Source organism: Patagioenas fasciata, chromosome 39 (genome assembly GCF_037038585.1).
Source record: "Patagioenas fasciata isolate bPatFas1 chromosome 39, bPatFas1.hap1, whole genome shotgun sequence".
Lineage (NCBI taxonomy): Eukaryota > Metazoa > Chordata > Aves > Columbiformes > Columbidae > Patagioenas > Patagioenas fasciata.
The window spans coordinates 253,450-281,338 of record NC_092558.1 but is presented as its reverse complement, the minus strand read 5'-3'; the positions used below and the strand labels follow the sequence as shown (position 1 = coordinate 281,338).

General features: G+C 59.6%; 2 protein-coding genes and 1 long non-coding RNA gene across 6 annotated transcripts; 2 read left to right on the top strand and 1 right to left on the bottom strand.

Moving 5' to 3' along the window:
* Positions 1 to 559: 559 nt before the first annotated feature.
* Positions 560 to 13,747, bottom strand: LOC136116073 (REST corepressor 2-like). Of its 3 annotated transcripts, none has more exons than XM_071801472.1 (13): positions 13,054 to 13,747; positions 12,437 to 12,562; positions 8,674 to 8,726; positions 8,502 to 8,582; positions 8,367 to 8,419; positions 6,980 to 7,141; positions 3,568 to 3,683; positions 2,802 to 2,862; positions 2,530 to 2,721; positions 2,353 to 2,430; positions 2,227 to 2,278; positions 2,007 to 2,146; positions 560 to 899 (listed from the first exon to the last, which is right to left on the bottom strand). In XM_071801472.1, exons 1-13 carry the CDS (start codon positions 13,110 to 13,112, stop codon positions 630 to 632), a joined length of 1,443 nt encoding a protein of 480 aa, XP_071657573.1. In that variant the 5' UTR covers positions 13,113 to 13,747; the 3' UTR covers positions 560 to 629. The 3 variants fall into 3 exon arrangements, with proteins under 3 accessions (XP_071657573.1, XP_071657575.1, XP_071657574.1); XM_071801474.1 differs by having other exon boundaries at positions 561 to 899; positions 8,674 to 8,730; positions 13,054 to 13,744; XM_071801473.1 differs by lacking the exon at positions 13,054 to 13,747 and having other exon boundaries at positions 561 to 899; positions 8,674 to 8,730; positions 12,437 to 12,820.
* Positions 13,748 to 13,826: 79 nt separating this feature from the next.
* On the top strand, positions 13,827 to 26,695 carry NAA40 (N-alpha-acetyltransferase 40, NatD catalytic subunit). Of its 2 annotated transcripts, XM_071801475.1 has the most exons (9): positions 13,827 to 14,004; positions 16,092 to 16,187; positions 17,014 to 17,066; positions 17,132 to 17,227; positions 18,665 to 18,823; positions 18,917 to 19,000; positions 22,306 to 22,383; positions 22,552 to 22,607; positions 26,284 to 26,695. In XM_071801475.1, the coding sequence occupies exons 1-9, from the start codon at positions 13,999 to 14,001 to the stop codon at positions 26,532 to 26,534; spliced, it is 879 nt and encodes a 292-aa protein (XP_071657576.1). In that variant the 5' UTR covers positions 13,827 to 13,998; the 3' UTR covers positions 26,535 to 26,695. The 2 variants fall into 2 exon arrangements, with proteins under 2 accessions (XP_071657576.1, XP_071657577.1); XM_071801476.1 differs by lacking the exon at positions 22,552 to 22,607 and having other exon boundaries at positions 13,828 to 14,004; positions 26,284 to 26,558.
* A 491-nt stretch (positions 26,696 to 27,186) lies between these two features.
* LOC139826266 (uncharacterized) lies at positions 27,187 to 27,820 on the top strand. The gene is made up of 2 exons (XR_011736227.1): positions 27,187 to 27,500; positions 27,591 to 27,820. It is a non-coding gene; the product is annotated as an uncharacterized lncRNA (long non-coding RNA).
* The last annotated feature ends 69 nt before the right edge of the window (positions 27,821 to 27,889 follow it).

The following is a 27,889-nucleotide window of genomic DNA, read 5'->3' as shown; positions in this document are numbered from 1 at the left end:
CCGCCCCCACCCCTCCGGCCCCGCCCCCGCTGGATTTTCCAGGTTCTACATTAAAATCTTTCCAGAAAGACCCGTTGGCTGTGACCAGTGCTCCCAGTACAGACCAGTATAGACCAGTACAGACCAATACAGACCAGTATAGACCCCAGTGCTCCCAGTACAGACCCCAGTGCTCCCAGTGCAGACCAGCGTAGACCCCCAGTGCTCCCAGTGCAGGCCAGTGTAGACCCCAGTGCTCCCAGTATAGACCAGTACAGACCAGTATAAACCCCAGTGTTCCCAGTACAGACCCCAGTGTTCCCAGTATAGACCCCAGTGCTCCCAATATAGACCCCAATGTTCCCAGTATAGACCAGTACAGACCCCAGTGTTCCCAGTATATATCCCAGTGTAGACCGGTATAGACCCCAGTGTTCCCAGTACAGACCCCAGTGCTCCCAGTACAGACCAGTGCTCCCAGTATAAACCAGTGCTCCCAGGACAATGCTCCCAGTATAAACCAGTGCTCCCAGCACAGCCCGGCGCACGCAGCCGCTCTAGTAAAATACCTTTATTGCAAAGTGGCCGAGGGCCCCATGTGCCCCCCATGTGCCCCCCAGCCCAGCAGGGGGCGCCGCAGCTCCCAGCGCTCAGCGAGGTGGGGCGTGGCCGGCTGCGGGGGGGCGTGGCCTCGGCGCGGGGGCGTGGCCAGGCCGGATCAGAGGGGGCGGGGCCCGGCCCGGCTGGAGCGGCGGTGGGGGGCGGGGCCGCACGGGGGCAGGGGGCGGGGCCGGGCGCAGGAGGGGCGGGGGCTGCGGGGGGCGCGAAGGGGAGGCTGAAGGGGGTGGGGCTGGGGGAGGGGGCGGGGCCGCGTTGGTGGGCGGGGCCAGAGGCAGGCGGGAAAACCCCGTGATCTGCACCTGTGGGAAGAAGAGCAGTGTGGGGGCGGGGCCAGAGCGGGGGCGGGGCTGGGACCAGACCTGAGACTGGGATCAGGACTAAGCCTGGACCTGGGATCAGGACTGAGACCAGACCTGGGCCTGGGACTAAGCCCAAACCTGGAACTGGGACCAGGACTAATCCCAGACCCGGGCCTGGGACCAGGACTGAGACCAGACCTGAGGCTGGGACCAGGACTAAGGTCAGACCTGGGGCTGGGACCACGACTGAGACCAGGACTAAGCCCAGATCCAGGATTGGGACCAGGACTAAGCCCAGATCTGGGCCTAGGAGCAGGACTAAGGCCAGACCCAGGACTGGGACCAGGACTGAGAGTAGATGTGGGGCTGGGACCAGGACTAAGGCTGGACCCGGGGCTGTGACCAGGACTGGGACTGGGAATAGGACTGAGACCAGAACTGGGACCAGGACTAAGGCCAGACCTGGGCCTGGGACCACCTGGGACTAGGACCAGGACTAAGGCCAGACCTGGGACTGGGACCAGGACTAAGACCAGACCTGAGCCTGGGACCACCTGGGACTAGGACCAGGACTAAGACCAGACCCGGGCCTGGGACCAGGACTGAGACCAGACCTGGGGCTGGGACCAGGACTGAGACCAGGACTAAGACCAGATCCAGGACTGGGACCAGGACTAAGCCCAGATCTGGGCCTAGGAGCAGGACTGGGACCGGGAATAGGACTGAGACCAGAACTGGGATGAGGACTAAGGCCAGACCTGGGCCTGGGACCACCTGGGACTAGGACCAGGACTAAGGTCAGACCTGGGACTGGGACCATGACTGAGACCAGGACTAAGACCAGATCCAGGACTGGGACCAGGACTAAGCCCAGGCCTGGGACTGGGACCAGAACTGAGACCAGACCCAAGACTGGGATCAGGACTGAGATTAGATGTGGGGCTGGGACCACCTGGGACTAAGACCAGGACTAAGCCCAGACCTGAGCCTGGGACCACCTGGGACCAGGACTAAGGCCAGACCTGGGGCTGAGACCAGACCTGGGACCAGGACTAAGCCCAGACCTGCGACTGGGCCCAGACCTAAGCCCAGCCTAAGCCCACTCACCTCTTCCTCCTCCTCCTCCTCCTCCCCGGGGCGTGGCCGCTCTTGGTCCCGCCCCCTGCGGCGCCGGGCGGCGCCCAGCAGGAAGCTCCGCCCCCGCGTTGGCGACACGGGTGGGAGGTCCCGGGCGCAGCGCCCCAGGGCTGCGGGTTAATTACAATGAGGGCGGGGCGCTAACGAAGGCAAAGCCTTAACGAGGTTAATCTGGGGGGGGGGGGCTCACCCTGCACCGCCAGCAGCTGCTCGTCCGTGGTCCAACCGGAGCCAAATTTGCCCTGGAGGAGGGGGGCGGGGGGGGTGATGTGGGGCAGGGACCCCCCCCGGACCCCCATGTCCCCCCCAGACCCACCTCATGGGGGCGCAGCCCATCCAGCCCCCCCTCCAGCGCCACCTTCAGGCCGCTGTTGATCTGCTTGATCCGCTGCACCTTTAGGGGGGGGACACACACAGCTTGGGGTCGCCCCGCTATGGGGCACCCTATAGATTTGGGGGGGGGGGGTTGGGGGTTATTTTGGGGGGGGTTTACCTGCCGTTTGAGGGACACCAGCTGGCAATCCAGCTGCTGCAGGGCCAGCGCCCCCAAATCGGGGTTGGCGGTGACAACGGCCACGTCCTCCCGGCTCAGTCGCATCCCCCGGGGGGGGCGGCGCCGCTGCCGAGGGGGGGGGGGCTGCCGGGACGGCCCCTCCCGCCGCACCCCGATTTTGGGGTAAAAAGGCTGGAATGGGTTAATTAAATTGGGGGGGGTCACGGTGTTAGCAAAGTGACCCCTTCATCCATCCCCCCCCCGGCGCAAACCTCATTGGTGGGGTCGGCCGCTTCCACTTGGCTCTGGGGGGGGGCGTCGGGATCCTCGTTGCTATGGAGATGGGGGGAAGGGGGGGTTTTGGGGGGGCGATGGGGGGTATTTGGGGGGTGCATTTTGGGAGGGTGCATTTGGGGGGGTTTGGGGGTGCATTTTGGGGATTGGGGGTGTATTTTGGGGGGGGAAAGGGTGGGTTTGGGGGTGTTTTTGGGGGTGGTTTGGGGATGCATTTGGGGGTGTGTTTGGGGGGGGTTTGGGGTGCGTTTGGGGTACATTTTTGGGGGGGTAAAGGGTGGGTTTGGGGTGCATTTGGGGGTGCATTTGGGGGGGTTTGGGGGTGTATTTGGGGGTGGTTTGGGGATGCATTTGGGGGTGTGTTTGGGGTGCATTTGGGGGGGTTTGGGGAGGCATTTTGTGGGGGTAAAGGGTGGGATTGGGGGGGTTGGGGGTGCATTTTGGGGAGGTTGGGGGTGCGTTTGGGGGGACTTTGGGGGTGCTTTTGGGGGGAATTGGGGGTGCTTTTGGGGGTGCATTTGGGAGGGTTCATGGGTGCATTTGGGGGGGTTGGGGATGCATTTGGGGGTGCAATTGGGGGAGTTTGGGGGTGCATTTTGTGGCAGGTTCAGGGGTGCAATGGGGGGGTTTGGGGGTGCGTTTTGGGGGGGTTTGGGGGTGCGTTTTGGGGGGGTTTGGGGGTGTGTTTGGGGGTGCATTCGGGGGAGGTTGGGGGTGTATTTGGGGGGGTTTTGGGGGGGTCACCTGTCCCTGCGGCCCAGGGGGCGCCGAGCCTGCCGATCCATGACGCTGGTCCGGGTCCGGGTTTTCTTCCAGGAGTAATAATACTTAACCAGGCTGGAGATGAGCTTGTCGGGGAGCTGGGGGGCACAGGTGAGATTTGGGGGGGGGCACCCCTGGAAATGGGGGGGACACCACTGGAAATGGGGGGGACACCCCTGGAAATGGGGGGGGGCCCTTTAAGAAACACTAAGAATAAAGAGGGGTGACCCCTTAGTAATAAGAGGATGGGGAGTGGGGAAGGAACCATTGAAATAGATGGGGGGGGACACCCCTGGAAATGAGGGGGAGCCCCCTGGAAATGGGGGGGACACCCCTGGAAATGAGGGGGGACACCCCTGGAAATGGGGAGGGGGGGCCCTTTAAGAAACACTAAGAATAAAGGGGGGTGACCCCTTAGCAATAAGAGGATGGGGAATGGGGAAGGAACCATTGAAATAGATGGGGGGGGACACCCCTGGAAATGAGGGGGGCACCCCTGGAAATGGGGGGGACACCCCTGGAAATGGGGGGGGACACCCCTGGAAATGGGGGGGCCCTTTAAGAAACACTAAGAATAAAGGGGGGTGACCCCTTAGCAATAAGAGGATGGGGAATGGGGAAGGAACCATTGAAATAGATGGGGGGGGACACCCCTGGAAATGGGGGGGGCCCTTTAAGAAACACTAAGAATAAAAGGGGGTGACCCCTTAGTAATAAGAGGATGGGGAATGGGGAAGGAACCATTGAAATAGATGGGGGGGGACACCCCTAAAAATGGGGGAGGAGTGGGGGGAAAGGGCAGGGTGCATTTTGGGGGGGATGTGGGGGTGCATTGGGGGGGATCTGGGGGTGCGTTTGGGGGGTGTGGCGCATTTTGGGGGGATTTGGGGGGGGTCGGTGGTGCATTTTGGGGGGGTTAGGGGGTGCATTTAGGGGGGTTCGGGGGTGCGTTTGGGGGTGCAATTGGGGGGGTTCGGGGGTACAGTTGGGGGGGTTTGGGGATGCATTTGGGGGTGCATTTTGGGGGTATTTGGGGGGTGCATTTTGGGGGGGGTCGGGGGAGTTTAGGGGTGCATTTGGGGGGGTTTGGGGGCATGTTTGGGAGGATTTGGGGGTGTAATTGGGGGGGTTTGAGGGTGCATTTTGGGGGATTTGGGGGTGCATTTTGGGGATGCAATTGGGGGGTTGGGGGTGCGTTTAGTGAGGGTTCGGGGGTGCGTTTGGGGGCGCATTTCGGAGGGATTTGGGGGTGCATTTTGGGGGGGGTTGGGGATGCATTTAGGGGTGCAATTGGGGGGGTTTGGGGATGTAATTGGGGGTGCATTTGGGGGGTTTAGGGGTGCATTTTGGGGGGGGTCACCATCTGCTGGATGTGGGCGAAGCTCTTGCCGTGGAAGGGGGACAAGATGCATTTGGGGGTGTGTTTGGGGGGATCTGGGGGTGTGTATGGGGGTGCATTTTGGGGGTTTAGGGGTGCATCCTGAGGGGGGTCAGTGGTGCTTTTTGGGGGGGGTCATTGGTGCATTCTAGGAGGTCTGGGGGTGCAATTGGGGGTGTGTTTGGGGCTGCATTGAGGGGGTTTGGTGGTGCATTTTGGGGGGGTTTGGGGGTGCATTTTGGGGGGGGTCTCACCATCTGCTGGATGCAGGTGAAGCTCTTGCCATGGAAGGGGGACAAGATGCATTTTGGGGGTGCATTTAGGGGGTCTGGGGGTGCATTTAGGGGTGCATTTGGGGATGCATTTGAGGATGTGTTTGGGGCTCCATTTTAGGGGGTCAGTGGTGAATTTGGGGGGCGTTTCGGGGTGCAATTGGGGGTGTGCTTGGGGCTGGATTTTGGGGGGTCGGTGGTGCATTCTGGGGGGGTTTGGGGTGCATTTTGGGGTCTCACCATCTGCTGGATGCGGGCAAAGCTCTTGCCGTGGAAGGGGGACAAGATGCATTTTGGGGGTGCATTTGGGGGGTCTGGGGCTGCATTTGGGGGTGCATTTCAGGCTGTGTTTGGGGGTGCATTTCAGGGGATTTGGGGGTGCATTTGGGGGGGTTTGGGGGTGCATTTTGGGGTCTCACCATCTGCTGGATGCGGGCGAAGCTCTTGCCACGGAAGGGGGACAAGATGCATTTTGGGGCTGCACTTGGGGCTGCGTTTGGGGCTGCATTTGGGGCTGCATTTGGGGCTGCATTTGGGGCTGGATTTTAGGGGGTTTGGGGGTGCATTTTGGGGGGTCGGTGGTGCATTCTGGGGGGGTTTGGGGTACATTTTGGGGTCTCACCATCTGCTGGATGCGGGCGAAGCTCTTGCCGTGGAAGGGGGACAAGATGCAGTTTGGGGGTGCACTTGGGGATGCGTTTGGGGTTGCGTTTAGGGCTGCATTTGGGGCTGTGTTTGGGGGTGCATTTCAGGGGATTTGGGGGTGCATTTTGGGGGGTCGGTGGTGCATTCTGGGCAGGTTTGGGGGTGCATTTTGGGGGGGGGTCTCACCATCTGCTGGATGCGGGCGAAGCTCTTGCCGTGGAAGGGGGACAAGATGCAGTTTGGGGGTGTGTTTGGGGGGATTTGGGGGTGTGTATGGGGGTGCATTTTGGGGGTTTAGGGGTGCATCCTGAGGGGGGTCAGTGGTGCTTTTTGGGGGGGGTCATTGGTGCATTCTAGGAGGTCTGGGGGTGCAATTGGGGGTGTGTTTGGGGCTGCATTGAGGGGGTTTGGTGGTGCATTTTGGGGGGGTTTGGGGGTGCATTTTGGGGGGGGTCTCACCATCTGCTGGATGCAGGTGAAGCTCTTGCCATGGAAGGGGGACAAGATGCATTTTGGGGGTGCATTTAGGGGGTCTGGGGGTGCATTTAGGGGTGCATTTGGGGATGCATTTGAGGATGTGTTTGGGGCTCCATTTTAGGGGGTCAGTGGTGAATTTGGGGGGCGTTTCGGGGTGCAATTGGGGGTGTGCTTGGGGCTGGATTTTGGGGGGTCGGTGGTGCATTCTGGGGGGGTTTGGGGTGCATTTTGGGGTCTCACCATCTGCTGGATGCGGGCAAAGCTCTTGCCGTGGAAGGGGGACAAGATGCATTTTGGGGGTGCATTTGGGGGGTCTGGGGCTGCATTTGGGGGTGCATTTCAGGCTGTGTTTGGGGGTGCATTTCAGGGGATTTGGGGGTGCATTTGGGGGGGTTTGGGGGTGCATTTGGGGGGATTCGGGGTACATTTTGGGGGTCTCACCATCTGCTGGATGCGGGCGAAGCTCTTGCCGTGGAAGGGGGACAAGATGCAGTTTGGGGCTGCACTTGGGGGTGCATTTGGGGCTGCGTTTGGGGCTGTGTTTGGGGCTGTGTTTGGGGCTGGATTTTGGGGGGTCGGTGGTGCATTCTGGGGGGGTTTGGGGTGCATTTTGGGGTCTCACCATCTGCTGGATGCGGGCGAAGCTCTTGCCGTGGCAGCTGAAGGCCTGCTCGAACAGCACCTTGTCCTCCAGCGTCCACTCGTCCGGGAAGGGGGTGAAGTTGCCCAGGTCGGCCAGGGATTTGTCCACATCGTGTTTGTGCCACAGCAGCATCCCCAGCGCCTGGGGGGGTTTGGGGGTGCGTTTTGGGGGGGTTTTGGGGTGTGTTTGGCTGGGGGATTCAGGGTGGGTTTGGGGGAGGTTTGGGGGTGTGCTGGGGGCAGTTTGGGGGGGTTCATGGGTGCTTTTGGGGGGATTCAGGGGTGCATTTGGGGAGGTTCAGGGGTGCATTTTGGGGAGGTTTGGGGGGGTTTGGGGTGGAATTGGGGGGGTTTTGGGGTGCATTTGGGGGTGTGTTTGGGGGGGTTTGGGGTGTGTTTGGGGGGATTTTGGGGTGCGTTTGGCTGGGGGGGTTCAGGGTGGGTTTGGGGGAGGTTTGGGGGTGTGCTGAGGGGTTTTGGGGGGGTTCGGGGTGCTTTTGGGAGGATTCAGGGGTGCATTTGAGGAGGTTCAGGGGTGCATTTTGGGGAGGTTTGGGGCTGCATTTGGGGGGGTTTGGGGGGGTGTTTGGGGGGTGCAATTGGGGGGGTTGGGGGTGCATTTTGGGAGGGTTTGGGGTGCAAATGGGGGTGGGTTCGTGGGGGTTTTTGGGGTGCATTTGGGGGAGGTTTGGGCTGCGTTTGGGGGGAGGTTGGGGACACATTTGGGGATGCGATTGGGGGGGGCTTGGGGGTGCAATTGGGGGGAGGTTGGGGGAGGTTTGGGGGTGCAATTGGGGGGGTTCAGGGGGTGGATTTGGGGGGGTTCAGGGGGTGCATTTTGGGGTGTGTTTGAGGATGCATTTGGGAGGGGTTGGGGGATGCATTTGGGGGTGTGTTTGGGGGTGCATTTGGGGGAGGTTTGGGGGGTTTGGGGGTGCAATTGGGGGGGTTTGGGGGTGCATTTGGGGGGGTTCAAGAGTGCATTTTGGGGTAGGTTTGGGGGTGTGATTTGGGGTGCATTTTTGGGGCACTTGGGGACACATTTAGGGGTGCATTTTGTGGGGTTTGGGGATGTGATTGGGGATGCATTTTGGGGGGGTTTGTGGACACATTTGAGGGTGCATTGGGGGGGTTGAGGGTGCAATTGGGTGGGGTTTGGGGGTGTGATTTGGGATGCATTTTGGGGGGGGGTTTGGAGACGCACTTGGGGGTGCATTGGGGGGGTTTGGGGGTGCAATTGGGTGGGGTTTGGGGGTGTGATTTGGGATGCATTTTGGGGAGGTTTGGGGACGCATTTGGGGGTGCATTGGGGGGGGTCAGGACACGCTGTGGGGACCCCTGTGGTGTTGGGGGGGGGGTCACGGTACCTGCTCAATGTTGTAGCCGTGCTTGTCCTTGGCCATGGCGATGTATTTGTCCACTGGGGGGGGGGGGTGGGAAAGGGGGTGTCAGGGAGGGTGGGGGGCACCGCGGGACACCCCGGTACCGTGGGGGGGGCTCACGTTTGGCGTCCGACACACAGTGGTTGGGGGCCCAGACCAGCATCCCCTTCAGCTCTTTGTTGCTGTAGCGTGCGGGGCTCTCTGGGTGGGGGGGTTTAGGGGGGGAAGGTCAATTGGGGTCACACGGACCCCCCCACCCCGTGACCCCCCAGTTCTGTTAAAGCGTCCCCACCTGGTTTGCAGTCGGGGATCACGGCCTGGTAGTCGGCGCCCACCCGGATCATGCTGTCTGGGGGGGGACACGGGGGTTAATGGGGACATGGGGGTAATGGGGGGACATGGGGGGTAACGAGGACATGGGGGTAATGGGGGGACATGGTTAATGGGGACTTGGGGGGTAATGGGGACCTGGGGTTAATAGGGGGACATTGGGGTAATTAGGACATAGGGTTAATGAGGGGACATGGCGGGGTAACAGGGACACGGGGGTTAACAGGAAGATGGGGTAATGGGGACATGGGGGGTAACGGGGACCTGGGGTTAATGGGGGGACATGGGGGTAATGGGGACATGGGGTTAATGGGGACACAGGGGTTAACGGGGACATGGGGCTAATGGGGGCACGGGGGTTAATGGGGGGACATGGTTAATGGGGACTTGAGGGTAATGGCGACCTGGGGTTAATAGGGGGACATGGGGGTAATTAGGACACGGGGTTAATGGGGGGTAACAGGGACACGGGGTTAATGGGGGGATGGGGGTTAATGGGGACACAGGGGGTAATTAGGACATGGGGTTAATGGGGGCACAGGGGTTAATGGGGGCACATGGGGGTAATTAGGACATAGGGTTAATGGGGGGACATGGGGGGTAACGGGGACACGGGGGTTAACAGGGACATGAGGTAATGGAGACATGGGGTTAATGGGGGGATGTGGGGGGGTAACGGGGACCTGGGGTTAATGGGGGGACATGGGGGTAACGGGGACATGGGGGTTAACAGGGACATGGGATAATGGGGGGACATGGGGGTAATGGGGACACGGGGGTTAATGGGGGGACATGGGGGTTAATGGGGGGACATGGGGGTTAATGGGGACCTGGGGGGTAATGGGGGGACATGGGGGTAATTAGGACACGGGGTTAATGGGGGGACATTGGGGGTAACAGGGACACGAGGGTTAACAGGGACATGGGGTAATGGGGACATGGGGGGTGACAGGGACATGGGGTTAATGGGGGGACATGGGGGTAACTGGGACATAGGGGTAATGGGGGGACATGGGGGGTAATGGGGGGATATAGGGGTAATGGGGACCTGGGGTTAATGGGGGGACATGGGGGTAATTAGGACATGGGGTTAATGGGGAACATGGGGGGGTAACGGGGACACGGGGGTTAACAGGGACATGGGGGGTGACAGGGACATGGGGTTAATGGGGGAATGGGGGTTAATGGGGACACGGGGGGTAATTAGGACATGGGGTTAATGGGGGGACATGGTTAACGGGGACTTGGGGGGTAACAGGGACATGGGGTTAATGGGGGGATATGGGGGGTAACGGGGACACGGGGTAATGGGGACATGGGGGGTAACGGGGACCTGGGGTTAATGGGGGGACATGGGGGTAACGGGGACATAGGGGTAATGGGGGGACATGGGGTAATTAGGACATGGGGTTAATGGGGGGACATGGGGGTTAACAGGGACATGGGAGGTGACAGGGACATGGGGGTTAATGGGGGGATGGGGGTTAATGGGGACATGGGGGGGTAATTAGGACATGGGGTTAATGGAGGCACAGGGGTTAATGGGGGGACATGGTTAACAGGGACTTGGGAAGGTAACAGGGACATGGGGTTAATGGGGGGATATGGGGGGTAACGGGGACATGGGGGTTAACAGGGACATGGGGTAACGGGGACATGGGGGGTAATTAGGACATGGGGTTAATGGGGGGACACGGGGGTTAATGGGGACATGGGGATAATGGGGACATGGGGATAATGGGGGCATGAGGGTTAATGGGGGGACATGGTTAACGGGGACATGGGGGGTAACGGGGACCTGAGGTTAATGGGGGGACACGGGGGGTTAATGGGGGGACACGGGGGGTTAATTAGGACATGGGGGGTGACAGGGGAACACGGAGGTTAATGGGGACATGGGGGTTAATGGGGTTGACACGGGCGTTAATTAGGACGTGGGGTTAATGGGGACGTGGGGGGTGACGGGGACAGGGGGGTTAATGGGGCCATGGGGAGTAATGGGGGAACACGGAGGGTAATGGGGGAACATGGGGGGTGACAGGAGGACACGGGGGGTAATGGGGACACAGGGGTTAATGGGGGGACATGATGTCAATGGGGGGGACAAGGGGGTTAGTGGGGGGATGGGGTCAATGGGGGGCCATGAGGGTTAATGGGGACACATGGGGTCAAAAAGTGAGGGGGTTAATGGGAACACCAGGGGTAATGGGGGAGGGAGTTAAGGGGGACACAGGGGTTAATGGGGAGACATGGGGGGGTAACGGGGGTCAGTGGAGACCCGGGGGTTAATGGGGACATGGGGGGACATGGGGAATAATGGGGGGACATGGGGGGTAACGAGGGAGACACGGGGTTAATGGGGGGGACACGGGGGTTAATTAGGACATGGGGTTAATGGGGACACGGGGGGTGACGGGGGAACAGGGGTTAATGGAGGGATACGGGGGTTAATTAGGACATGGGGTCAATGGGGGCATGTGGGTTAATGGGGGGACATAGATAACAGGGACTTGGGGGGTAACGGGGACATGGGGTTAATGGGGGGACATGGGGGTAACAGGGGGACACGGGGGGTAATTAGGACATGGGGTTAATGGGGGGACATGGTTAGTAGGGGGACATGGGGGGTTAATAGGGGGACATGAGGGGTTAATAGGGGGACACGGGGGGTTAATTAGGACATGGGGTTAATGGGGACATGGGGTTAATGGGGACATGGGGGGTGACGGGGGAACGGGGGTTAATGGGGGGATGGGGGTTAATGGGGGGACATGGATAATGGGGACTTGGGGGGTAACAGGGACATGGGGTTAATGGGGGGACATGGGGGCTAACAGGGGGACACGGGGGGTTAATTAGGACATGGGGTTAATGGGGACATGGGGGGTGACAGGGGGACACGGGGTTAATGGGGGGACACGGGGACATGGGGTTAATGGGGGGACATGGGGGTTAATTAGGACATGGGGGTTAATGGGGACGTGGGGGATGACAGGGACATGGGGGTTAATGGGGACATAGGGAGTAATGGGGGGACACGGGGGGTAATGGGGACATGGGGGGTAATGGGGGGACATGATGTCAATGGGGGGACAAGGGGGTTAATGGGGGGACGGTTATTAATGAGGGAATGGGGGTTAATGAGGGGAGAGGGGTTAAGGAGGAAGGGGTTTAACGGGGTTAAAGAGGGAGGGGGTTAATGGGGACACAGGGGTGATTGGGGGTTAATGGGGACATGGGGGGACACGGGGGTTAATGGAGGGACATGGGGGGTAACGGGGGGCAACAGAGACATGGGGGTTAATGAGGGGATGGGGGTTAACAAGGAAGGGGGTTAATGGGGCTAACAAGGGGAGGGGGGTAACGGGGACACAAGGGTTAATGGGGACACGGGGGTTAATGGGGGGACACGGGGGTTAATGGGGGGACACGGGGGTTCAAGGTTGTGTATGGGGGGGCAGCAGTTGTGCCCCCCCAGCACACAAAGCCCAGGGCCACGCACACGCGGGCAGGCGGGGACAATGGGGACCCCGCGGGGACAATGGGGCTTTGTTCCCCACCACCCCATGGATGGGGTTGACATCCCCCCCCCTCACCCCCCCAAAAAACCCACGTGTGGCGAGCGTGGGGCTCCAATACACATGGTGGGGGGAAGGGGGGGGGCACAGGTGTGTTTTGGGGGGGTTGTTTGATTTTTGGGGGGGAAGGGGGGGGGCGGGACTCACCGTGCGCGTGCTCGTCCTCGCTGCCCTCGTCCTCCAATTGGGGGGGGGCACCGGTGCCCCCCGCCCTGGGGCGGCCACGGGGGGGGATCCCCGGTGGTTTCTCCATCGCCGACGGCATCGCTGGGGCTGGGGGGGGGGGCGGCAAAGTTGAGTTTAATCCCTTGTTATTCTAAGGGAGGATGGGGTGAATGGGGGGGGGGGGGGAGCGGGTGCCCCCTCCCCCAAAATGAAGGAAACTCAGTCAAATCGTTGAGGAAATAAAGGGGGGGAAAGGGGAGATGAATGGGGGGGTCGCGGTGGTAATTGGGGAAAGGGAAGGGGGGGAAATGGGGGTCCCAGTGCAACCCCCCCGGCCACACAAAGCGCCGCCGGCTGCTCCCGCCGCACGCACGGTGCCAAAGTAGTTCCAGCTCCCCCGGCCTCAGCACGGCCCCCCCGCCCCTGCGTACCCCTCCGCCGGCGGAGAACGCGGGGTGGGTGGGGGGGGACACGCGGGGACGGACACCGTGAGGAGGGGGGGGTGGGACCCACGGCGGGGGGGGTGTGGGGTCTGAACGCCACGCGTGGCTGCAGGAACAAAGGGCAGAGGGACAAAGGGGTCGCCGGTACTCACGCACCGCGGGGCAGCCCCGCTGCTCCCCGTCACTGCGCTGGGCGGTGCGGCGGTGCCCCGCATGGCTGGGGGGAGCTGGGGAGGGAGGGTGGGGCCCCTAGGGCTGCGAAGGGGCTGCGATGGGGCGGGCCGAGGACCCCCAGGGGCCAGGGCTATGGGGCTGGGCCGTGGGTCAGACCCACGGGACGCGGAGCTGTCATCGCGCCGCTCCCCTCAGCGCAGTGGGGTCCCGCCTTCCCGCCGTCTCAGCCAATCAGCGACGAGTTGCCTTCGCGCCACTCCCCTCAACGCACCGGGGGCCCGCCCTCTCAACCAATCAGCGACGAGCTGTCTTCGCGCCTCTCCCCTCGGCGGAGCAGGGTCCCGCCTTCCCGCCCTCTCAGCCAATCAGCGACGAGCTGCCTTCGCGCCGCTGCCCTCGGCGGAGCAGGGTGCCGCCTTCCCGTCCTCTCAACCAATCAGCGACGAGCTGCCTTCGCGCCTCTCCCTTTTAACGCGCTGGGCGTCCCGCCTCCTCAACCAATCAGCGACGAGCTGCCTTCGCGCCTCTCCCTTCAACGCGCTGAGCGTCCCGCCTTCCCTCCCTCTCAGCCAATCAGCGACGAGCCGCCTTCCCGTCGCTCCACTCAGCGCACCGGGGGTCCCGCCTTTTCAACCAATCAGCGACGAGCAGCCTTCGCGCCTAACGATGCCGCCACACGCCGGCTCCTCATCTCCCCCCCATCCCATACTGCGCATGCACTTCCCCCCTCCCCGTTTATGCGCATGCGTGCTACCCGCGCTCCGCCCCCCTCGCTCCGCGCAGGCGCCGCGTGATTGGTGGGCTCCGGCTCGCGCGCCGCGTCCTCCCCCTATATATAGGGCGCGCACCCACTCGCCCCCTTCCCTCAGTCGCGTCTGCCCCCCCACTCACTAAGAAGCCGCCGTGGCCGCGCCCGCCGCCGCCGCCATGGGGGTGAGCGGGGCCTCCGGGGCGCGGGAGGGGGGAACGGGGGAAGGGGCGGGGCTTGCGAGGCTCCTGTGAGGCGGCCGGGGGGGGTTCCGTGGAGATACGGGGGGTTTGGGGGTTGGGGTGGAGGGGGTTGGGGGTTTCTGTGGGGGTTTGGGGCTCGAGTGGGGACGCTTGGGGCTCTGCGCCCGCAGAGCGGGGTTTGCTGGCCCGAAGTCCCGCGGTTTGCGCCGGTTTGGGGGGGGAAGCTCTGTTCCCCACCTGCTGCGGGGTTGTTGCTCTGCTCAGGGGCTTTAGCTGGTTAGTATTGATATTAATATTATAACGTAATAGTGTTGTCATAATAGTATGGTGTTATTAGAAGTGTTATGGTAATACGTTATGGTATTATGTAATAACCATTTTATGACAATATATGAGGATTATAGTAATTATTATAATGTTGATATTAATTATTTACATAATAGTACAATCTAATAATTGTACTGTATAATGTAGTGTATTGTATAGTGTAGTATATAATATAATATAGTGTAGTATATAATAGCGTATAATATAGTATATTATATAGTAAAGTATATAATAGTATATAATATATAGTATAGTATATAATAGTGTATAATATAGTATAGTATATAGTATAGTATATAATAGTGTATAATATAGTATAGTATATAGTATAGTATATAATAGTGTATAATATAGTATAGTATATAGTATAGTATATAATAGTGTATAATATAGTATAGTATATAGTATAGTATATAACTATAATATAGTATAGTATATAGTATAGTATATAGTAGTGTATAATATAGTATAGTATATAGTATAGTATATAATAGTGTATAATGTAGTATATATTATAGTACGGTATAGAATAGTGTATAATGTATATAATATAGCATAGTATATAGTAGTGTATAATGCAGTATATAATATAGTATAGTATATAGTAGTGTATAATATAATGCAGTATATAATATAGTATAGTATATAGTAGTATGTAATATAATGCAGTATATAATATAGCATAGAGCATAATAGTGTATAATATAATGTAGTATATGATATAGCATAGAATATCGTAGTGTATAATGTAGTATAGTATATAGTACACAGTATAGTTTTAGTATATAATAATATATAATATAGTATACAGTGCAATATAGTGTAGTATATGACAGTATATAATATAGCATAGTATGTGATAGTATATAGTATAGTAAACTACATAATACAATGTAGTATATGATAATATATAATATAGTGCACTAAGTAATATAGTATAGTGTACTAAGTAATATAGTATAGCTTATGATAGTATGTAGTATAGTACACTATGTAATATAGCATAGTATATAGTAACGTGTAATATAGTATAGCATGTAATGTAGTGTAGCATGTAATATAGTTTGGTATATATGATATATCTGATGTATGTTTTTATATATATATACATTATATTATTAGATTGCTATGCTATTTTATTTTGATACGCTAATATAGTAATATAGTGATATTATGGTATAATATGGTTATAATATGATTTTTGTTAGAGTAATACATTATTATAGCTGTTAAAATGATAATGTAATATGGTTTTTATAATTGTCATAATATATAAATATGTAGAATATAAGTATTTATAGACGTGTAGTGGTGTATTATTATAGTATAATTATAGTTAGTGCTTAATATATATATTTTATTATGTTATTGTATATATTATATATACTATATGTTATGTATGTAATATATAATATATATAATGTATATAATATATATGATAAATATACATTATATATGTAATATATAATATATATAATATATATATATGCTATAATGTTTTTCAATAATAGAATAATATTCTAATCTATTTAGTATGATATTTAAATATTCAATACTTATTTAAAAATTTACTTCCTAGAATAACTTAATTTATTAACTTATTAATTAACTGATTTAATTTTTAATTAAGTATTTGTGCTGTTGACGGGTGGAGCTTTGTCAGTCCTTAAAGCCTCCCCATTTTTGAGCCCCAAAACACCCCTTTTTGATCCCAAACGCCCCTGTTTTGTTCCGCTTGGCAGAGGAAGTCGAGCCGGGCCAAGGAGAAGAAGCAGAGGCGGCTGGAGGAGCGCGCGGCCATGGCCGCCGTCTGCGCCAAGGTGGACGCGGCCAACAAGGTGGGTTCGGCCCCTCCGCTGCCGTCCTGAGACCCGCACGGGAGACCTGACGGGGTAGAACGGGGCGGCTTGGCCGCCGTTTTGGACCCTGGGGCGGTTTTGGCGCCATTGGGACCCTGAGGGGATTTGGCGCCATTTTGAAGCCGCTTCATGGTCACTCTCTTTATCAATAATTCCAACATTAATCACTTTTGATACATTTTCTTCCATTATATCATGAAATCAAGGGTAAAATAACCCAAATTGGTGCCCCTGGGGCTGCCATTTTGACCCCTGAGGTGATTTTGGCGCCATTATGACCCCTGAGGTGATTCTGGCACCATTTTGAGGCACTTTGGGGGTCACTCTCTGTATCAATAATTCCCACATTCGTCACTTTTTGTACATTTTCCTCCATTATATCATGAAATCGAGGCTAAAACTCCCCAAATTGAGCTGATTTTTAGTGCCATTTTGACATTGAGGTGATTTTAGTGACATTTTGACATTGAGGTGATTTTGGCGCCGTTTTGCCCCCCGAGCCCCCTTTGGCGCCGTTTTGCCCCCCGAGCCCCCTTTGGCGCCGTTTTGCCCCCCGAGCCCCCTTTGGCGCCGTTTTGCCCCCCGAGCCCCCTTTGGCGCCGTTTTGCCCCCCGAGCCCCCTTTGGCGCCGTTTTGCCCCCCGAGCCCCCTTTGGCGCCGTTTTGCCCCCCGAGCCCCCTTTGGCGCCGTTTTGCCCCCCGAGCCCCCTTTGGCGCCGTTTTGCCCCCCGAGCCCCCTTTGGCGCCGTTTTGCCCCCCGAGGCGATTCCAGCACCATTTCCCCCCCCTTCTCCGCCTCCTTGCAGCTCGAGGACCCCCTGGCGTCGTTCCCGGTGTTCCGGAAGTACGACCGCAACGGGTGAGTTTCTCCCATCGCGCGGCGCCGCCGCCCGGCGCCGTTCCCACACCCGCCGTCTCCCGCAGCTTGGACGTCGCCATCGAGTGCAAGCGCGCGGCCGCGCTGGACCCCCCCACGCTCGACTGGGCCTTCGACCTCACCAAGGCCAACATGCAGACGCTGTGAGTCCCCCCCCTCCGGCGCCAAAATCGGGGCTTTTTGCCCCAGATTCATTGGTAGTTTTTGGTTTCCCCCAAAAGTGGTTGGGTTGGGTTCTTTTGGCCTCCAAATGGTCACTTGGGGGCTGTTTTTTGGCCTCCCAAATGGGCGTTTGGGGGGCGTTTTTGGGCCTCCCAGTGAGAATTTTTGGGGCCTCCAAATGGTTGTTTGGGGGGTGTTTTTGGGCCTCGCAAACGGGCATTTTTGGGCCTCCCAAACAGGCGTTTGGGGGGCATTTTGGGCCTCCCAGTGGGCGCTTTTGGGGCCACCAAACGGGTGTTTGGGGGGCGTTTTTGGACCTCCCAAACGAGCATTTTTGGGTCTCCCAAACAGGTGTTTGAGGGGCGTTTTTGGGCCTCCCAGTGGGCGTTTTGGGGGCCTCCCAAATGGGCGTTTGGGGGGTGTTTTGGGCCTCCCAGTGGGTGTTTTTGGGGCCTCCAAACAGGCACTTTGGGGGGTGTTTTTGGGCCTCCCAATGGGCGTTTGGGGGCCATTTTTTGACCTCCAAATGGTTGGTTGGGGGGCGTTTTTGGGCCTCCCAAACGGGCATTTTTGGGTCTCCCAAACAGGTGTTTGGGGGGTGTTTTGGGCCTCCCAGTGGGTGTTTTTGGGGCCTCCAAACATGCGCTTGGGGGGTGTTTTTGGACCTCCCAATGGGCGTTTGGGGGCCATTTTTTGGCCTCCCAAATGGGCGTTTGGGGGGTGTTTTGGGCCTCCCAGTGGGTGTTTTTTGGCTTCCCAAATGGGCGTTTGGGGGGCGTTTTTGGGCCTCCCAGTGGGCTTTTTTGGGGCCTCCAAAGAGGCGTTTGGGGGGCGTCTTTGGGTCTCCCAAATGTGCGTTTGGGGGGCGTCTTTGGGTCTCCCAAACAGGCGTTTTTGGGGTGTTTTTTGGTCTCCTTATCATTGTTCATGGGACTTTCTTGGCCTCCCAAACGGGCATTGGCGGGGGGACGTTTTTGGGGCCCCAAATTATTGTTTGTGGGGCATTTTTGGGCCTCCGGATCGGCGCTTGGGGGGCATTTTTGGGCCTCCAAGTCATCATTCTTGGGGTTTTTTTAGCCTCCAAGTTACTGTTCGTTGTGTTTTTTGGCCTCCAAATTGTTGTTCATTGTGGTTTTTGGCCTCTGAATCATTGCTTGGGGGGCGTTTTTTGGCCCCCGCGTTGTCGCTCGTGGGGTTTTTGGGCCCCCGCGTCGTCGCTCGTGGGGTTTTTTGGCCCCCAAATCGCCGCTCATGGCGTTTTTGCCCCCCAAACCACCCAATATTCCCCTCCCACACCCTCCAATCCCTTTGTGCCTTTTCCCCCACCACGCTCTCCCCCTCCCCACCCCAATATCACAGCTGGGGGGGGGTCCAACCGCCCAATTTCCCCCCCTCTGACCCCCCCCATTTCCTCGCAGCTACGAGCAGAGCGAGTGGGGCTGGAAGGAGCGGGAGAAGCGCGCGGAGCTGCGTGACGAGCGCGCCTGGTACCTGGTGGCCCGCGACCCCCAGCGCGGCCCCGTCGCCTTCTCCCACTTCCGCTTCGACGTCGAGTGCGGCGACGAGGTCCTGTACTGGTGAGCGCCCCCCTCCCCGCCCCAAAAACCCCCCCAAAATGGGGTTGTACCACCTTGTAACGCCGCGGGGGGCTCGGGTGGGTGTCCCCCCAGCTACGAGCTGCAGTTGGAGAGCCGGGTGCGACGGCGCGGGCTGGGCAAGTTCCTCCTGCAGATCCTGCAGCTCGTGGCCAACAGGTGAGGAGACGCGGATTTGGGGACCCCTGGGACCCCCCTGAACCCCCCCTGGGACCCCTCAGGATCCTCTGGGACCCTCCCAGACACCCAGGAGACCCTCAGGACCCTTGGGACCCCCCTGGACCCTCCCAGACCCTCAGGACACCCCCTGGGACCCCCCCAGGAGACCTCAGGACCCCTCTGGGACCCCCTCAGGATCCTCTGGGACACCCCCAGGAGTCCCCCAGCACCCTTTGGACCCCCTTGGGACCCAATGTGACCCCTCAGGATCCTCTGGGACACCCCCAGGAGTCCCCCAGGACCCTTTGGACCCCCTTGGGACCCCTCAGGATCCTCTGGGATCCTCCCAGACACCCAGGAGACCCTCAGGACCCCCATGGGACCCCCATGGGACCCCCCAGGACCCCAGGAGACCCTCAGGACCCTTGGGACCCCCCCTGAGATCCCCTGAGGACCCCTCTGGGACACCCCCAGGTCCCCAGGAGTCCCCCAGGACCCTTTGGACCCCCTTGGGACCCCCTCAGGATCCTCTGGGACCCCCCCCCAGGCCCCCAGGAGTCCCCCAGGACCCTTTGGACCCCCTTGGGACCCAATGGGACCCCTCAGGATCCTCTGGGACCCTGCCAGACACCCAGGAGACCCTCAGGACACTTGGGACCCCCCTGGACCTTCCCAGAACCCCTGGACCCCCCCAGGAGACCCTCAGGACCCCCCCTGAGATCCCCTCAGGACCCCTCTGGGACACCCCCAGGTCCCCAGGAGTCCCCCAGGACCCTTTGGACCCCCTTGGGACCCTATGGGACCCCTCAGGATCCTCTGGGACCCTGCCAGACACCCAGGAGACCCTCAGGACCCTTGAGACCTCCCTGGATCCTCCCAGGTCCTCAGGACTTCCCCTGGACCCCCTCAGGACCCCCTGGGACCCCCCCAGGAGACCTCAGGACCCCTCTGGGACCCCCTCAGGATCCTCTGGGACTGCCCCCCCAGGCCCCCAGGAGTCCCCCAGGACCCTTTGAACCCCCTTGGGACCCAATGGGACCCCTCAGGATCCTCTGGGACCCCCCCAGACACCCAGGAGACCCTCAGGACACTTGGGACCCCCCTGGACTTTCCCAGACCCCCAGGACCCCCCCGGACCCCCCCGGGAGACCCTCAGGACCCTTGGGACCCCCCTGGACCCTCCCAGACCCTCAGGACCCTTCTGGGACCCCCTCAGGATCCTCTGGGACCCCCCCAGGAGTCCCCCAGCACCCTTTAGACCCCCTTGGGACCCAATGTGACCCCTCAGGATCCTCTGGGACCCTGCCAGACACCCAGGAGACCCTCAGGACCCTTGAGACCCCCCTGGACCCTCCCAGGCCCTCAGGACTTCCCCTGGACCCCCTCAGGACCCCCTGGGACCCCCCCAGGAGACCTCAGGACCCCTCTGGGACCCCCTCAGGATCCTCTGGGACACCCCCAGGAGTCCACCAGGACCCTTTGGACCCCCTTGGGACCCCTCAGGATCCTCTGGGATCCTCCCAGACACCCAGGAGACCCTCAGGACCCCCCTGGGACCCCCGTGGGACCCCCCAGGACCCCAGGAGACGCTCAGGACCCTTGGGACGCCCCCTGAGATCCCCTCAGGATCCTCTGGGACCCCCCCCAGGCCCCCAGGAGTCCCCCAGGACCCTTTGGACCCCCTTGGGACCCAATGGGACCCCTCAGGATCCTCTGGGACCTTCCCAGACACCCAGGAGAACCTCAGGACCCTTGGGACCCCCCCTGAGGTCCCCCCAGGACTCCCCTGGGACCCCCTCAGAAGCTCTGAGACCCCTCTGGGACCCCCTCAGGATCCTCTGGGAAGCCCCCAGGAACCCCCTGGGACCCTCCCAGACCCCCAGGACTCCCCTGGGATCCTTGGGACCCCCATGGACCCCCCCAGGATCCTCTGGGACCCCACTCGGAACCACTCAGGACCCCCCTGGGACACCCCCAGAGCCCTGGGACCCTTGGGACCACCTTGGGATCCCATCAGGACCCCCCCAGGTCCCCAGGACCCTTTGGACCTCCCTTGGGCCCCCCCAGACCTCTCCGTGACCCCCCTGGGACCTCCCGAGGACCCCATGGGACCCCCAGCACCTCCTTGGGCCCCCCCAGATCTCTCCCAGAACCCCCAGGAGCCTTTGGACCCCCCGGGACCTCCCCAGACCTCTCCCAGATCCCCCTGGGACCCCCCCCACAACCCCATGGGACCCCCCTGAGATCCCCCTTGGGCCCCCCCCCCCAGACCTCTCCCAGGACCCTTTGGACCCCCCTGGGGCCCCCCCAGATCTCTCTGAGACCCTCCCAGGACCCCATGGGACCCCCCTGAGACACCCCAGGACCCCTTTGGGCTCCCTCTCAGACCCCCTGGGATGACCCCAGGACCCCATCGGACTCCCCTGAGATCCCCCAGGACCCCCTTGCCCCCCCACAGACCTCTCCCAGACCCCCTAGGACCCTTTGGGAGCCCCCAGACCTCTCTGGGACCCACCTGGGACCCCCCTCAGACCCTCCAGGACCCCTTTGGGCCCCCTCCCAAACCCCCCAGGACCCTTTGGACCCCGCCGGGACCGTCCCAGGACCCCATCGGACTCCTCTGAGATCTCCCAGGACCCCACCTTTGGACCCCCCCACGACCTCCAGGACCCTTGGGACCCCCCAGACCTCTCCGGGACCCACCTGGGACCACCCCAGGACCCCATGGGACCCCCCAGGGATTTTCTCAGGACCCCCCAGCACCCTTGGGACCCCCCAAGACCCTTTAAACCCCCCTGGGACTCCCCCAGGACCCCATCGGACTCCTCTGAGATCCCCCCAGCATCCCCTTGGGCTCCCCCCAGACCTCCTAGGACCCTCTGGGACCCCCCCCAGACCTCTCTGGGACCCCCCTGAAATCCCCCTTGGGCCACCCCCAGACTTCTCCCATACCCCTCAGGACCCTTGGGACCCCACTGGAACCTCCCCAATCCTCTCCAGGACCCCCCATGGGACCCCACTCCCCGCCACGACCCCATGGGACCCACCCCAGGGGTCTTCTCAGGACCCACCCACACCCTTGGGACACCCCCAGGACCCCCTGGAACCCCCTTTTGGGACCCCCTTGGTTCCCCCCAGACCTACCTGGGTCCCATGGGGTCCTGGGAGTTCCCCCTGAGATCGCCCTTGGGCCTCTCCCAGACCCCCTAGGACCCTTTGGACCCCCCCAGCCCCCCCAGGACCCTTTGGCCACGCCCATTAGGTGCCTCTAACCCCCCCCCCACCCCACTTTGTCCCCCCCCCAGCACCCAAATGAAGAAGGTGATGCTGACCGTCTTCAAACACAACCACGGCGCCTACCACTTCTTCCGGGACGCTCTCCAGTAAGCCAGGGGGTGGTGACCCCGAACCCACCCAAATCCGCTCGTTTTCACCCCGTTTCTCACCATCCCGGGGGCGGGGTGGGGGTAGGGTGGGATTTGGGGTGGGGGGGGGGGTGGCGCTGTCCGTCCGTCCGTCTGTAACACGCTGTTGCACGACTGTCGTTGCAGTGCGCTGGCAACGGGCCGGGCGCCGCGGGCAGGAGGGGAAGGGGCAGCCGAGAGAGGTGGGTGCTGGGGGGGGGGGACGCACACCCTGATTTGGGGCGTTTTCACCCGTTTTCAACACCCCCAGACCCATTTCTGGGGGTTTTTCACCCAGTTTTGAGGCCCCGGGACCCGTTTCCGTGTGTTTTTCACCCATTTCAACACCCCCAGACCCATTTCCGGGGGTTTTTCACCTGCTTTCAACACCCTAAGACCCATTTCCGGGGGTTTTTCACCCACTTTCAACACCCCCAGACCCATTTCCGGGGGTTTTTCGCCCGCTTTCAAGGCCCCCAGACCCATTTCTGGGGGTTTTTCACCCAGTTTTGAGGCCCCGGGACCCGTTTCCGTGTGTTTTTCACCCACTTTTGAGGCTCTCAGACCTATTTCCGGGGTTTTTCACCCACTTTCAACACCCCCAGACCCATTTCCGGGGGTTTTTCACCCATTTCAACACCCCCGGACCCATTTCCGGGGGTTTTTCACCCGCTTTCAAGGCCCCCAGACCCATTTCCGGGGGTTTTTCACCCACTTTCAACACCCCCAGACCCATTTCCAGGTGTTTTTCACCTACTTTCAAGGCCCCCAGACCCATTTCCGGGGGTTTTTCATCCGCTTTCGAGGCCCCCAGACCCATTTCCAGGTGTTTTTCACCCATTTTTTGAGGGGTTTTGCCCCTTTTTGGCGACTTTTGCTTCACGGGGTTTTAAACCCAATGGTTCAAGGGGAAAAAGGAGATTTGAACCCGTTTTCAAACCCATTTCCGGGTTGGTTTTTGGCCCCGTTTCCTGGTTGGTTTTGGCCCCACTTCCGAGTTGGTTTTGGCCCCACTTCCGGATTCTTTTTGGCCCCATTTCCAGGGGGTTTTTGGCCCCATTTCCGGGTTGGTTTTGGCCCCACTTCCAGATTGGTTTTTGGCCCCACTTCCAGGTGGTTTGTGGCGCCATTTCCGGGTTTTTTGGCCCCACTTCCAGGTGGTTTTTGGCACCATTTCCGGGTGGTTTTTGACCCAATTTCCGGGGTTTTTTGACCCCATTTCCGGGTTGTTTTTGACTTCATTTCCAATTTGGTTTTGGCCCCACTTCCAGGTTGATTTTTGGCCCCATTTCTGGGTGGTTTTTGGTGACATTTCCAGGGTTTTTTGGCCCCATTTCCGGGTTGTTTTTGACCCAATTTCCAAGTTGGTTTTGCCCCCACTTCCGGGGTCTTTTTGCCCCCATTTCCAGGTTGGCTTTTGCCCCCATTTCCGGGTTGGTTTTGGCCCCACTTCCAGGTTGATTTTTGGCCCCATTTCCGGGTTGGTTTTGACTCCATTTCCAATTTGTTTTCTGGCCCCACTTCCGGGTGGTTTTTGACCCCATTTCCGGGGTTTTTTGACCCCACTTCTGGGTTGTTTTTGACCCAATTTCCAAGTCGCTTTTGCCTCCATTTCCAGGTCGCTTTTAACCCCACTTCCGAGTCGCTTTTGCCCCCACTTCCGGGTCGCTTTTGCCCCCACTTCCGGGTCGCTTTTGCCCCCACTTCCGGGTCGGTTTCTTGGCCCCACTTCCACGTTGATTTTTGGCGCCATTTCTGGGTTCTTTTTGCCCCCATTTCCGGGTCGCTTTTGCCTCCATTTCCAATTTGGTTTTGACCCCACTTCCGGGTTGGTTTTTGGCCCCATTTCCGAGTCGCTTTTGGCCCCACTTCCAGGTTGATTTTTGGCCCCATTTCCGGGTGGTTTTTGGCCCCATTTCCGGGATTTTTTGGCCCCATTTCCGGATTGGTTTTGACTCCATTTCCAATTTGGTTTTGGCCCCACTTCCGGGTTGGCTTTGGCCCCACTTCCAGGTTGATTTTTGGCGCCATTTCCGGGTGGTTTTTGACCCCATTTCTGGGGTTTTTTGGCCCCATTTCCGGATTGGTTTTGACTCCATTACCAATTTGGTTTTGACTCCATTTCCGGGTTGGTTTTGGCCCCATTTCCCGGGTTGGTTTTGGCCCCACTTCCAGGTTGTTTTTTGGCGCCATTTCCGGGTTGGTTTTGGCGCCATTTCCGGGTTGGTTTTGGCGCCATTTCCGGGTTGGTTTTTCCCCCACTTTGTAGTTTTGTCCATTTCTGGGGTTTTTTGGGGGGGTCGATTGGGTTGGTTTTGGGGGGGCTTGGGGGGTTTTTGGGGGGGTTTTCTGGGTTATTTTGGGGGGGTATTGGGGCTTTTTTGGGGGGGGTTGGGGGGAGTTTTTGGGGGGGTTTGGGTGTTTTTGGGGTTGTTTGGGGGGTGTTTTTGGGGGGTTTGGGGGTTTTTTGGGGGGGTTTTTGGGGGTTTTTGGGGGGTTGTTTTCTGGGGGTTTTCTTTGGGGGGATTTTGGGGGGGTTGGGGGAGTTTTTTGGGGGGGGGCATTGGGGTATTTTGGGATTTTTGGGTCGGTTTGGGTGGATTTTTGGGGTCGGTTTTGGGCTTTTTTGGGGGCTCGGGGGTTGTTTTTTGGGGGGGTTTTGGTTTTGTTGGGGGGGTTGATTTTTTGGGGGGGGTTGGGATTTCCCCCCCCCCCCCACCATTTTCTGCCACCCTATGGAATGGGGGGGTCACGGTGCCACCCTATGGAATGGGGGGGGCCACCCTATGGACAGGGGGGGCTCAGGGTGCTGCCCTATGGATGGGGGGGCTCAGTGCCACCCTATGGATGGGGGGGGTCACCCAATGGATGGGGGGGTCATGGTGCCACCCTATGGAACTGGGGGGGTCACAGTGACACCCTATGGAACTGGAGGGTCACAGTGACACCCTATGGAACTGGGGGGGCACCCTATGGACAGGGGGGGTCACTGTGCCTCCCTATGGACCAGGGGGCTCAGGTTGACACCCTATGGACAGGGGGGGGGTCACAGTGCCACCCTATGGAACTGGGGGCTCAGGGTGCCACCCTATGGAACTGGGGGGTCATGGTGCCACCCTATGGAACTGGGGGGGCACCCTATGGACAGGGGGGGTCACTGTGCCTCCCTATGGACCAGGGGGCTCAGGTTGACACCCTATGGACAGGGGGGGGGTCACAGTGCCACCCTATGGAACTGGGGGCTCAGGGTGCCACCCTATGGAACTGGGGGGTCATGGTGCCACCCTATGGAACTGGGGGGGCACCCTATGGACAGGGTGGGTCACTGTGCCTCCCTATAGACCAGGGGGGACAGGTTGACACCCTATGGACAGGGGGGGGTCACAGTGCCACCCTATGGAACTGGGGGCTCAGGGTGCCACCCTATGGAACTGGAGGGTCACAGTGACACCCTATGGAACTGGGGGGGTCACCCTATGGACAGGGTGGGTCACAGTGCCTCCCTATAGACCAGGGGGCTCAGGTTGACACCCTATGGACAGGGGGGGTCATGGTGACCCCCATGGCCTGGGGTGCTCAGGGTGCCACCCTATGGAACTGGGGGTCACCCAATGAATGGGGGGGTCAAGTTGACACCCTATGAAACCGGGGCGTCACCCAATGAATGGGGGGGTCAAGTTGACACCCTGTGGCCTGGGGGGTCATGGTGCCACCCTATGAACAGGGGGGGGGTCACAGTGGCACCCATGAAACTGGGGGGCCACCCAATGACCCGGGAGGGGTTGTGGTGCCACCCTATGGAACTGGGGGGCCACCCTATGTCCCGGGGTGGTGGGGGGGGTGGTGCTGACACCCCCATCCCCCCCTGTCCCCCCCCAGGTTCGAGGTGGACGGCGCCTCCCCCAGCGCGTCCGGCTGCTGCGGGGACGACTGCTCCTACGAGATCCTCAGCCGAAGGACCAAATTCGGGGAGACGCACCCCGGGGGGGGGCCCTGCGGGGGCTGCTGCCGCTGAGCCCCCCCCCCTCCCCCCCCAAATCTCACCGCTTCACCCCAAAAACACCCCCTTGCCTTGGGGGGGGTGGCACAGCCCGCTTGTGCCCTCCCCGCTCCAGTTACCCAATGGGTGATGGGATCCCCCCCACCCCACCCATCCCCCTCCTTTTTTATTGGGGGGGGTATTTTTGTTGCCATTTTTGGGGCCTCGCGGGAGTCGAGGCCCCTCCCCCCCCCCCTTTTCCAGATGTTTTTGTTTGTAACTAATTAATAAATAATAGTAATTAAAGTTGAATTTAATGGCCCCTGGGAACAGCGCCCCCCCGTGGGCGGGAGGACTGGGTGGCCTGGGGGGACACGTGGGGGGGAGTGGCCTAAGGGCTGTGGCTGTGCTGATTGGGCCACGCTCAGAAAGGGGTGGAGCCTATGGGCTATGCTGGTTGGGTTGCACTCAGAAAGGGGTGGAGCCTATGGGCTGCACTGATTGGGTTATGCCCAGAAGGGGGCGGAGCCTATGGGTTGTGCTGGTTTGATTATGCCCAGAAGGGGGCGGAGCCTATGGGCTGAGCTGGTTGGGTTATGTTCAGAAGGGGGCGGAGCCTATGGGCTGTGCTGGTTGGGCCATGCTCAGAAAGGGGTGGAGCCTATGGGTTGTGCTGGTTGGGCTGTGCTCAGAAAGGGGCGGAGCCTATGGGCTGTGCGAGTTGAGCCACGCCCAGAAAGGGGTGGAGCATACAGGCTGTGCTGGTTGGTTCACGCCCAGAAGGGGCGGAGCCTATGGGCTGCGCTGGTTGGGTTACGCTCAGAAAGGGGCGGAGCCTCCGGGCTGCACTGGTTGGACTGTGCTCAGAAAGGGGCGGAGCCTATGGGCTGTGCGGGTTGAGCCACGCCCAGAAAGGGGCGGAGCCTATGGGCTGTGCAGGTCGAGCCCCGCCCAGAAAGGGGCGGAGCCTCCCCGCCACCTCCCCGGAAGCGCCGTGCCCGCCGCCATGCCGCTCGCCAGCCGCCTTGCCCGTGGGCTCCTCCGTCCCCTCGCCCGGCCCGGCCCGGCCCGGCGCGGCATCATCTCGGGGCCTCCGGAGCAGCCGCTGGGGACCGCGGTGAGGGCGGGGGGGAAGCCGGGGGGGCGATGACCTTGGCGGGGTCGTGGGGGTGTGGAGGTTACGGGGGTGACCGCGCTGTCCCCGCAGGAGAGCGTGGTGGGGTTCGTCGCCATGTTCATCACCTGCCTGGGCCCGGCCGCTTGGGTGCTCGCCCACCTGGAGGACTACAAGAAACGGGAGTGACCCCCCCCGCCCCGCCCCGCCGGGACCACCGCACCGGGACCACCGCACCGGGACCACCCCCCCCCCGAGCCCCGCACCGCCGATGGGACCGTCCCGCCCGCCCCTCCCCCTTCAATAAAGCCGCTCACGCTGCACTCGGCTGCGCTCGCTTTGTACCAAGGGGGCTTTGGGGGGTGGGGGGGGGGGAGCGCGCCACTCGGGGG